The 12,787-nt window shown below is 41.6% G+C and overlaps 1 protein-coding gene across 1 annotated transcript; it reads right to left on the reverse strand.

Annotated features, from left to right (window-relative positions):
• Window positions 1-765: 765 nt before the first annotated feature.
• Window positions 766-12,174, reverse strand: LOC138796414 (vomeronasal type-2 receptor 26-like). Its single transcript, XM_069976011.1, has 5 exons — window positions 12,151-12,174; window positions 10,841-11,752; window positions 6,750-6,873; window positions 4,810-5,623; window positions 766-1,066 (listed from the first exon to the last, which is right to left on the reverse strand). The coding sequence occupies exons 1-5, from the start codon at window positions 12,172-12,174 to the stop codon at window positions 766-768; spliced, it is 2,175 nt and encodes a 724-aa protein (XP_069832112.1).
• Between the last annotated feature and the right edge of the window lie 613 nt (window positions 12,175-12,787).

Raw genomic sequence — 12,787 nt, forward strand, 5'->3', positions numbered from 1 at the left:
AGAACTATTAAAACAGAGGTAGCATATGAACCACCCAAAAACTCAGCCTGACACTACGGAATTGGACAGGAAACTGCAGGGGCAGAAGTCATGGATGCCTCTATAACAGACTGACCCCCCCGATTACTTTAGCAGTTGGGGTAATTTTCCCAGTATCATGTCACTCACCACTTCTCCCCAGCGCTTCTGTTCTGGCTACCAAATTTAAAATTTAAATTTAAATTGTATTTTGGAGATACAATAGATGACCAGATAGCCCTGCAAAATAGTTGAATTTGAATTCGACTACTAGTCAAATTGAAGTTGATTTGAATTGAAAATTGAAATTGAAGATTAAGTGGAGGACACCCGCAAGTTGACATTCACAGATTGTATGGTTCTAAATGAAAAACACAACACAACACTTTTTCAGTGTCTGTTACTTTGAACTTTGCCAGTGCCTGACAAGCTGACTGCTCCCCTCCTCCCCCCCTTAATAACGTGTTTTTTTTAATTACTAGACTGACCAGTTGCTGACTACTGCCTTTGAAACAGCTACAAAATTTAAGGACTGCAGAGGACACCCCAAAGTTGACATCCACAGATTGAATGGTTAGAAATGGATCCTAAATTAGGACCCACCATGTTCATTGTCTGTTCCTTTTAACTGTGGTGTGTATCTTGGAGATACAATAGATGACCTGACAGCCCTGCAAAATAGCACTTGAATTGAAGTTGATTTGAAAATTGAAATGGAAGATTACGAAAAAGAACATAAATTGGCCTTTAGATGAGGCAGGCATGGAACTTCCCAAAAATTAGGCCTGACACAGTGAAGTACTGAGGAGCAGCCACTGCCATGAGGTTCCTAAAAGCCTTTGTCTCTACCAGCCGATAGGGCAGCATCTTCAGGCTCAGCAGTTTGCCTATATGCACATTTAGGGCTTGTGCATGTGGGTGAGTGGCAGTGTATTTGCTCATCACCCACTGATTGCGTGAGCTGCTATGTTTGGGCATCGGAACAGATCGACTGCTCCGGATGCTCAGACTCAGGGAAGAGGCCAGAAAAGAGTTGGATATGGCTGCACTAAGAAATGGAGAAATAAGAAAATATACTGGTCACACTAGTTTTTGGAGGTTGTCGTATACAATCTGTGGATAAATGCTGCAAAATACTGTATGCCACCCTCTTAGGCAGGGCAATTAGCAATGAGCTTGGATGAGGCTGCACTAAGAAATGAAGACATAAGAAAATATACTGGTCACACTAGTTTTTGGAGGTTGTCGTATGAAATCTGTGGGTAAAAGCAGCTGCATAGTGTATGCCACCCTCTTACACAGGGAAATTAGCAGTGAGCTTAGATGTGGCTGCACTAAGAAATAAGAAATAAGAAAATATAGTGGTCACACTAGTTTTTGGAGGATATCATATTCAATCTGTGGCTAAGTGCAGCTATATAGCGTATGCCACCCTCTTTCACAGGGCAATTAGCAGTGAGCTTGGATTTTGCTGCACTAAGAAATGTAGAAATAAGAAAATATACTGGTCACCCTAGTTTTTGGAGGTTGTCGTTTACAATCTGTGGGTAAGTGCTGCTATATAGTGTATGCCACCCTCTTACACAGGGCAATTAGCAGTGAGCTTGGATATTGCTGCACTAAGAAATGAAGAAATAAGAAAATATACTGGTCACGCTTGTTTTTGGAGGTCGTCGTATAAAATCTGTGGGTAACTGCAGCTATATAGTGTATGCCACCCTCTTACATAAGGCAATTAGCAGTGAGCTTAGATATGACTGCACTAAGAAATGAAGAAATAAGGAAATATGCACACTAGTTTTTGGAGGTTGTCGTAAAGACTGTGTGTAAATGGTGGTATATGGTGTATGCCACCTGTTACACAGGACAATGAGCAGTGAGGTTCTATGCAGCTGTACTACAAATCACAGTAATACAATGTACAACAGCAGCAGCACCAGCCACAAAAAAATATAATAGTACTGTGGACTTTTTGGGGGTCTGTATGCAACACCAGCTGTCTCCTTTCTGCCAGCAGCCAATCACCACAGTGTGCTGCTAAAATCGTGTTAGCTGCACTGCAATTCCCAGCCAGCAGTCTGGAGTAATAAAAAATAAAATAAAGATTTTAAGCCCTTACAAGGGCTGTTGGGTTCTTTCTATAATATCCCTACCTAGTAGAACGCTAATTCCCTCCTTAGTGCTATCCCTGACAAGAAGCAGCTCTGTCCCTATTCTCTTCCAGAATGCATGTGAGCCGAATGCCGCCAGCACAAATTTTTACATGCCAGAGTCATCTGATCTGGCCAACCAATCGCTGCTATCGACATGTATGGGTCCCATGTGATCGCAGAATGTACCAAAGAGTCTCCTGCATGTTGATTGGCTGAGAAATTGCGCCCAAACTTAGAGGAAACGGATAATGCCATTTTCTCAAGTATTGCAAGATGCTTGTCCGAGTATCATTGAGTACCCTAATACTCAAACGAGTACCAAGCTCGGACGAGCATGCTCGCTCATCACTAGTTTCACGATTAATCAGGTATGACAGGGAAATAAACACTAGTGGGTTAAAAACATCAAGCATTATCTATTTATTGCATTTGTTCAAGTGCAATTGTTCACATGCACTTATTATGCAGGCCCTGCGTTGTTTTTATTTGTTCTAGTTCCTGTAAGTGTATTGGCCGCTTGTTCCTTGTCTTGTTTGGAAAATTATATGAAAAAATTCTTAATGAAATTTTAAGTAAGATAAAAACATCAAGCAACCAATCATATGAAACGTATCAAGTGCAACATAGTTTTGCATAAGAGAAACAGATCACTGATCTCAGGGAGGCCAGCCAAAGATAACTTTGCCGGCTGCTCGTTAAAGCGCTCAGTGTGTCAAGGTGATGAGTCTACTTTTAGTCACCTCGCATCAATTAACTGTCTCTGTTCTAATTAACTAGCCCGTGCCCACATAGCCCGTATTAGAAGCTACAATACAGGACACATGGAGACAGGACACAGATGTGTGCACACAACTTCCTCTTTTTATCAGAAATGTTTCTCATTTTATAATCACGGAATACAGGAGTGGTAACATAGTCACATGTACATATTTGGTATAGCATGATTGGATAACTTGATTTTTAGATATAAATAGTATATAAAAGTGCGCAACGAATGGTTATATTATTGCATTTATATGGTATATAGCAAGTTCAGGCTTGTCTGCCTAGCAATTGGCAAGCTGTCAAGATTCTCCTTTAGTCATCCAGAAAGAGGAAGTTCTGGAGGTCCGGTCTTGCAGTTTTAGCATAAGCTGGCTGTCTGGAGCTGAAATATATCTGAATTAACTATTAAGACTCAGAACAAATTGAAATGTTTCTCTATAATCATAATCATTCATCTATAATCAATAATCAATACCGACCCTGACAAGTGCAGTGAACTCCTAGGTGCATTGCTAACTACCAAACATGAATATGCAAAAGAAGAGCCTGTGGAACCTCATTTAGGAGTCTCAAAACACAGGACTAGCCAAATATCCCTCTGGGAAGGACCCAGCCAAGGGGTGGCTCCTGTAGGGAAACCACCAAAACCACCATATTAAGTGGCCCTAAAAGTCAATGTAATGAAAAGGGAAGAATCAAGGCCAGGTATTCTTCCATAGACAGTCATTTCGGGGTGTTGGCCCTCATCAGTGTGGAGTAGGATTCTGGTTAGGTGGGAGCGATGCCTAGTAGAGCCATAAGAGAAACAGATCACTGAACTCAGGGACACCAGCCGAAGATAACACTGCCGGCAAACCTTAAACTTTACCAACTGCCTCCCCTTGAAATAAATGCAAAAAATTAGCTTTGTTATTTAAGCAAATTTTTGCAAACTATGTTGTGATTCCAACTTTGCTGGATTTACTTCACTCCACTAGAAGCCATCTAAAGTTCTCTTATTCCTTATTCTAGCACTCCACCATTAAAATATATTCTTCTTTTGCCTTTATCTATTTGTAATTTGCATCTTACAAATTTATTCTCTTATTTCGGATATATCCCACACAAACTTTACTTTGATTTCCAAAGAGGATAATGTGCCCATAACATTACTTTAATTTGACTTACATTGATTAGCCACAATACTGACTGAGATATTAAAGCACATATGACCAATTACTAGGTCTCCTGATCGAGCTCACTTTGTAACGTATGGAAGAGGTGAGGACTTCACATCTATCATCACTTTTCGAGAAATAACGTCTTACTGATCTCTCTAAGCACTGGTGAAAAGAAGACCTTTGAGTTGATTTGCCCCTTGTAGAACATTCCTTCTAGGAAGAATCAGGTTCCCGTCCTCGTTGACACCATTTTCTTTCTCCACGTCTTCTCATTGACCCCAATTTCTATCAATGGCGCACTCTCTGCCACTTTCAACATGCCACTTGGCAGGAGGAAGGGGAGATATTAATTATAAGTTTTGGAGAGCACAAAATGGCTACATATGTGAATGATCTTTTGATAATAATTTTGATACTGGAGATTTTAAAATAATTTACGTTTATTAACATGATCGATTTTATATAAATCCAGAAGGTTCAGTTACTAAATGTGTGCGTGTGATTTGAGTATTTGCTACGAAGCAAAAAAAAAAAGTCAAAATTATTGGCAGTGGTCGTGGTAATTTATGAGTTATGTGTTAAGACATAATCACTAACGAGAAGGTTAATAATTCCCAATTTTTTCTCCCCTTTTCCCCAGCAGGTTGGTTTTTCTATTCATTTCAGATCTAAATAAAATGATAAAACATTTGGGGAGAAACACACATCCTAACAGTCCAGCACTGGACGCCATCACTGCAAAGACCTCCACAGCCACCATGGATTTCCCTGTGGTGCTCAGATAAGTCGGGATCATGGCGATCCAGACACTGCAGAACAGCAGCATGCTGAAGGTGATGTACTTGGCCTCATTGAAAGTGTCCGGTAATGTCCTTACCACGAAAGCCAGAACAAAGCTCACCGCTGCCAGGAACCCCAGATACCCCAACATGGAGTAGAACCAGATATCTGACCCTGCATTACACTGAATGATGATCTTCCCAGGATAAGACTGAGTGTCCAGGTCCTGGAATGGAGGTGAGATAGACAACCAGATAACACAGATTACAACCTGAATGGATGAACACAACAACACTACGGTATAGGGCAGCTTCACACTCAGCCATTTCCTCCAGGGGCTTCCAGGCTTGGTGGACTTAAAAGCAACACAAACCATCACAGTCTTGGCGAGAAGTGAAGAGACGGCAACCGAGAAGAAGACTCCAAAACTGGTTTCCCGTAATCTACAAGTGACATCATTGGGACGCCCAAGAAACAAGAAGATGGAGAGGAAGCTGAAAATGATGGAGGCCAGGAGAAGATAACTCAGGTTCCGGTTATTAGCTCTAACAATAGGAGTGTCCCGGTAGGAGATAAATATTCCCAATATGGAGCCGGTCACAAGACACCCGAAGAGCGAGAAACAGGAGAATACAGAAGCCACTGTGTCATTGTGGTAAGAGAGAAAATCCAGGACTTTGGGCAGACATTGGTCTCTCTTCTCATTCGGCCATTCATCACTTGGACATTTATTGCAGGTTTCAGAATCTGTAGGAAGATTTCATAACATATTCATATCAAAATTATGGATAAGCTGCTATCTCCTATCTCATAAGTACTCAATACTATCGGGAAAGTATTATCTCAAGGTGCTCGAAAGTACTTAATACTCCAACAAATACATTGATAACATAGATATTTTCCTCCCCTCATGTTTGGTAGCTTTGATCAGCCAATAAACATGCGGGGAAAGGGCAGGAACGTCCTATTACGCAGCAGCTACAGTATGTTGTAATTAGAGTCATGGTGCTAAAGTCTAGTGGTGGTGACACAGTATACACTAAGTATACGCTAGTTTCCTAAGAAAAAATATGCGGAAAAACAGTGTAAAGGGGCGAGGACATGGGCATAGTGATGAGAGTGCGGGCACAAGCCATCGGCCTGGGCAACTTGAATAAGAGCCTGCTGCTGAGGAACAACACCAACACCTGTATCAAACGGTTCAGGAAGCACCTGAGGAAATTGTGTCCACCGATTCCCCAAGTGTAGATGAGGTGGATGAGAAAACGACTGGTCTGACTGGTCAGATGACTGAACCCAGCAATTTAGAGGGGGAGTGATCTACAGCATCGGCTACAAGAGGCAGTGGTGTGGCCAGAAGGAGAAGGTAGGCCATAGCAAGTGGTCCTGAAAATGTTCCCCAGAGAACTCGGTCATGGGAGAGGCAGGTCTTCTGCAGTTTTGGATTACTTCAATGAAAGTCCTGAACACAAACATTAATAGACCACCTTATATAAAGCGGGAGGGGGAGGTGCTGACATCAACCATAATCAGCCCTTCTATCCAATCTTCTACTCTCTGTCCCTATATCACTCTGTAAGTCTCTTCCTGCTCTGCGGTAACTGCCTGCTGCCATCCTGCTCTCTCCTCCACACGTCTGTTACCGAACCTTATATAGAGAGGGAGGGGGAGGTGCTTGCATCACAGAGGGGCCTAACGCTGATTGGAGGGCCGCTAGGGATTATGGTTAGTCCCTTTCTCATCTCTAGCAGTCACCCATTGTTCTTATGTCTCAATAGTAATGTATTGGGACTTTATCCAACCCTTGATCACTTTGCTTTATCACTCCCGGTAAGACACTACTATTTACCCATTATACCAGTATACTACATACCGGTTATACTGGATATCTCTCCTTCTGAACACAGCACGCAGTCATAGCAGCAGGTATGGATTGTTTCTCCTGGCTTTTTCCGGCTTCCAGGTAGACATGGGTCTGAGCAGCGGGATACTGGGACCTGAAAAAAAAGACGAGAAACTTTACAGAATGACAAAGACAGAATGTACAGACTCCCCTGGAGCCATAAGTAGAGGATGGTATGACTTTGGGAGAAGGGGGATCTAAAGCCACGCCAACCCTCATTGTATAGTGGCATACATTTAAGCACATCTGGTTCTGCTTGAAGAAGGAAGAGTTACAAATGAATGAACCAAACTTCCAAGATTTGTTATAAAATTTTTGCAAAGAATTGATGAGCGAATGATTGAAATCGTTTAGCTGTTTAATGTGGTTTGTTATAAACTGTTTGTAAAGTTTGTTATGCACCTGTTCCAAGATGGTGGGCACGCAATTTAAAGAGGATGTACCATCAGGTACATCCTTTTTAATTTGACCCGCAGATCGAACGGCGCCGTCACGGGGAAGCTGGTGCTTCGGTCCACAGGAAGCACAGGAGGCGGCCCGGCACCGCTCCCAGTGGGAGGGAATTCCGTTTCCTCTATGACACGGCTCCATTTATTCTAAAGAAGCCATGTCAAAGAGGGGAGGGAATTCCCTCCCAGTAGGGGCAGGCTCACCCGCCTCATGTGCTTCTGCACCTGCCCAGGACCTGTGGATAGAACGACGCCGTACACGGGAACCGGGCTGTGGTTCCAAAAACGGATGGCGGCAACGGCTTTCCCGTGACGGCGCCGTTCGAGCATGTGCTTACCTGTCAGCGCTCCCCCGGTGTCTTACGGGTCTTCGGTGTACCTCACTGATCGCAGCCCTTTGGCTGTCATTCCCAAGATGACAGTGACAGCCTGCTCAGCCAATCATTGCCTGTCAGAAACAGGACAGTCATTTCATTGGTTAAGTGGTTTGTTGCTCTCTCAATAAGGAAGTGTTGGTGGCTAAGATCAGTAGGGGAAACCAAGGGAGCGCGGACAGGTAAAAATTAATGGGCGAATGCCTGCAAGTGTTTGCTCTTTTAGTGTAGTCTGTTTGGTTCAAACCAACCGGAAATTTGCTTTAAAGTTCAGCGAATTGGCCAAAACAATTTTTTTTTAAAGTTTGCGCATCTCTAGGAGGAGTATATGTGAGCCTAGTGTATTGCTGTAAGAATGGAGGGGTTCAGGAATAGATGTTACTTTATGTCTTATCTCTCCCTTTCTCTCTGTCTCACAAAAACATCTGGAGAAAAACATTTCCCTTCTACCAAAAAAAAAAATAATCTTTATTCTACAACTGTTTATCTTTTGCATGTGTATTAATGCCTATATTATTGTAGATCATGGTAGATGAGATATAAAATGAAGATATCAATTTATTTCTTATCTGTTTTGACATTTTTATTTTTTTTACATTCACATTTTAAGCCCAAGAGAAGTGAATCATTCAGCCATGGTTACCTAGAGGTTTCCTCCAAAGGGGGGTTTTCTTCTCCTGAGTGCTATGAGATCACTCTGTTTGAATGGAGTATAAGCAGTATTTCACACATCACAATGGCAGTTGAAGCTTGAAATCAGAAGCCCTAATGGCCGGCTAAATAATGTACATTAATGATCATGTACTAAATAGTTGGCAGAGGGCATGGTTTACTATTAACTGCTTTTATAATTATATTTATCATGTGCAAATTTTTAGATTTTGTGCAAAATCGCAGAGTAGCCTTTTAGCCGATCTGCTTTAGGCATAAATTGTGCAAGATGTATCAAGGTACTTTTGTCTGATTACTTTTACGCAACAACTGTAAAGTTTTGCGCAGCCCATTTAAGCTCCTCCTGCTCAAAACAATTGCACAGAAGATAAATTCCCCCATAAACTTTTATTACTTGAACAAGGAGAACTTGGCTGTTCGTAATATAAGGAATTCATAACGTCATGAAACTTTAACTGATAAAAGTGGCTTTACATGGGTGAATGTTTATGGGTCAATTGATCAGCACATGACGTGTCATACACCAATTAGCCCATGCCGTGCCATGCACCGATCAGGTGACCCAGAGACCTGGCAGAGACAGTAGATAATGCACTTAAACAAATTATAAACAGTGTATCTACTGTACTGTTCCTTTATGAGTTTGCCCAAATCAAGTTTTAACTGTTTAAGTATCCTGAACATTTTGACTTTCTCAATTGCACCCTCACACACAGGGGACACAAGGGAAGGTGTGTTCAGACCTAAGGAGGGCTACTACCACTCTGAGCCCTGTAACACATTGGTTCTGTACCACTAACCCTTTCAAAAAATACCGAGAACACAGTGTGAGATAGCTATTTTACATATAATTTCTTCCCAGAATTCATAGAGGAATTTGTCGTAATGTTTTTATTATTCTTAATAATTTATAATAATATGAAGATAATATTACTAATTAATGTTTAGTTATATATTAGTCTTTCGCAGATTGTATGAAATTAAAAGGAAAAGTATTGAAGGAATTTATCAAAAGAATTACGCCTATTTTTAGGTGAAAAATTGGATTATTCGCCCATTTTTCGGGCAAATAATATTTATGAATCAAATTATGAACCAGTATTCGACTGGTGAATATTTAGAGTTTTGAGTATTCACCCAAAAATTCACATAATCAGGCATTTGCACCCAATTTATCATGTGCAACTTTTTTTTAAAATCGCAAAAAGTGTCGCAGGCCTTTTCCTGGTCAGTACTAGTTGAATGTGTTTATATATATATTTTTTTAAATTATTATTACTCTGCAAATATTCAGTGATTATTTTTATTGACAAGGTGCAGAGGGAATGGCTTTAACTTCTCCTGTTCCTTTTAGGTCTTAGGGGACACTCCCTTATGTGGCTGTCATGGTGGATGCCCTGTAAATAGAGTTGTATTTAACAAAAAAATCAAAATTAATTTAAATTTAAAAAATAATTTTACCACATGTAGAAATGCCTTAACATTTATGATATAACACTGGGGCTACATGGTGACATGTGCACAACATGCAGTCTCATACATATATTGGATGTGATTATATACGCGTCTATTGAATACATATGCATATGAGAATTTTTCTGTAAGGCCTCATTCACATGTCCGCAAAAAGTGTCTGTGGTGAATGTTTGGTGTAGTACTCGGCCTGTGATGATAATGTTGTGATGCCAGTGCTAGTCCACCACACAGGTGTGATGTTGGTACCTGCTTTGTATAGCTGCTGACTGTATTCCCCAGAAATCGTCAGTGACCTGCTGCATTGTGATGGGTTTCTTGGGCTCTTGCCATTGTAATTCTGAGGGGCAATCAACCCACCCGGACTATCAGTACCGCCACCCACAGAAAGGGGAAAAATATCCCAATGTGTGGGGCTAGTGTGTATAGGTGCTGGTGTGGAGGAAAGAATGACTGAGTCCCAGTGATGAAAAAATATAACAGCTTTACTTTGCAGTCTCTTGATAGTACAAAACACTTTAGCAGCAAATAGATAAATTTTTACACAGACTGTAGTGCTTGAACTTGTCTGTGCTGAGGAGATACTTGAAGAAGTAGAGTAGAGGTAGTAGTAGCTGTGCTTAAAGAGTTGAAAGTATAGTAGAACAACGTAGAATACTGTATAATAGAAGTAGCTGCTTGCTCAGAAGAAATCTTTGTCTTTAGCTGCATCTGAGCTTCATTCCTATCAGGGGTCCTGGCAGTAGCCAGGCCCTGGCTTAGGTACAGCAGGAACCGGTGTCTTGTGTGTCCTCTCTCTGTGAGAATTTGGGTAAGACTGAAGCTACACCTACACCTACACAGGGCTAAGTCATCTACCTTGTGAGTAGTGGAAAGGAGTAAGGAAGAAAGGGAAGAAAGCAAAAGAAAAGAAAGAATTATACAGAGACTATTCTACAGGTAACACCTTATTGTAGCACCTAACCTGTATTGAATGTTTCCAGATTATAGTCTGGTGATCCAGGTAAAGCTTTTGACCACTGACATCCCAGGGGGTATAATTTCCTATTTTCATCTTTCGTACGTCCATATGTGTGGTCTTATTTATAAATACCCAGTTTATTATCTTATATGGATGTACAGCTTCTCCTTGGTCATTGAAATAATATGAAGATGCCATTGGATCCCGTGTAGACTTCATCCTCTGTAGGTAGCGCTGTAACCTCCGGGTATATTGTAGAAGTCCAGGGATAGAATTTTCTTGATATTTGTCTTTTATATATAAGAACATTTCATGTAGAGATTTTCCCAGGATTTCTACTGCGTGATACAATCTTGTAGAGACCCCGGAAGAGAGGTAATTCCTCAGACTCGGCATAGCGTAAATACACGTCTTATTATCCCAGTCATCAGTGAAATTGAAGGAAATAAAGGAATTTTTATCTTCATTTACTGCTATCAAATCTATTTGTATCAAGAACGCCTCAGCATTTAATATATTGGGAAATTTCCTGTAATTTTTCAAAAAATCTTTCTCTCCCAGAAACGGTTTTGATGAAAAGTCCACGGCTAGACTTCCATTCGTTCCTGGATATTGGCTTTCTGATACAATGCTATTGAAGGCCCAAGATGGTGGAAGGATGAGAGTTTTGTTTATAAATATAGGTTGATAATTAACTAGTAACATAGCTCCATTATCTGTGTAGGTGCCGCATATTATAATGACACTGACCTGTGGACTCTGTAACATGTGTGATATCCGCTCATTATTCTTCCTATTATTTTCTGTAAGTTTTATAATGTAAGCGGCACAGATCCCGTCCTTTCTCATGTACTTTGTCAGTATCTGCAGCTCATTCTCTCCGGCATCATCATCAGATAATATAATCCCAACCCAGGTCCAGCCAAAGTGCTTCACCAGTTTGGTTATTACCATATTGTGGACGTGGTGATTCTGGACTGTGCGGAAAACATGTGGATAGAGACGTCTATCAGATAGTGAGTGGTCGGTGGCTCCATAGCTGATCTGCAAAATGCAGAAGGAAAACAAACAAACATTTTCTAGAGACTGGAGGGGGATTTGTGAAGGTTATCAGCATTGCTCAGTCATGATTCTTATAATATAACTGTAAAACAAAACAGTCATAGTTTATAATTTTCTTAAATACATTCTTGGCCATTGTTCTCCAAAATATTTTTCATATAATGCTGCCCTTATATGCAACATAATAAAACATTTTATTCGAACATCACCACACTCACTGCCCTGGTGTCCTCCAGCAGTGCTACTGGGTCGCCCGTTGAACACTCTTACAGACCACTCATCACTGACTGAAGAAGGCCAGCACTGAGCCACCACCACTCCCCCTGCTTCCAGTCTCCGACAGACACTGGTCCCCATGTGTAGGGGTCCAGCACTGGTACCTCTTCAGCCCCACAGTCCAACATGTCTACTTGCTGTCCTTGGCGTTCCTGCTGTTGGCTCGTGCACTTCCGCCCCCTGGGGAGCCTGTAGCATTTCCCTGCGATTTAAAGAGGCAGTTCTTCTCTAATTGGTTGATGCACCAAACACCTCCCTATAAATTCCTGCTTTGTCCTGACCCTAGTATTGAAACCTTTGCATGCTTCCCATAAGAGTGTTGTCCAAGCTTGCCCATGATTCAAGTCTATGGTTCCTGCCCGTGGTTCTAACCATTGCTAGTTCCTGCTGTTCCTGGTTCCCGTTACCTGTGGTCCCTGCCTGTGACTGTTATCCCAGTTCTTGCTGTCTTCCAGCCTGCCTACTGGTCTCCAGCTGCACCTCGCTCGACACCGCTAGCAGGCCACGCCAGAAGTAGTGACCTTGAGGTCGCCTGCAACAGCCCAAACCTATGCCTCGCTCTGTTCTCCAAGTATAGTTGAGACCCAAAGATGTGCAAAGGTTTCATATCCCAGTGTACCATGCATATTGAACTTATGGCCAACCAGTTCACCATGGAGTGATTCAAGGTGGCCTCATCAGCCTCCTTGAGTGGAGGTAACACCTCTGTTAGATCAGAATGATCTGGTTACCGCTATCCTT

This window comes from Dendropsophus ebraccatus, chromosome 7, assembly GCF_027789765.1.
Source record: "Dendropsophus ebraccatus isolate aDenEbr1 chromosome 7, aDenEbr1.pat, whole genome shotgun sequence".
Taxonomy (NCBI): Eukaryota; Metazoa; Chordata; class Amphibia; order Anura; family Hylidae; genus Dendropsophus; species Dendropsophus ebraccatus.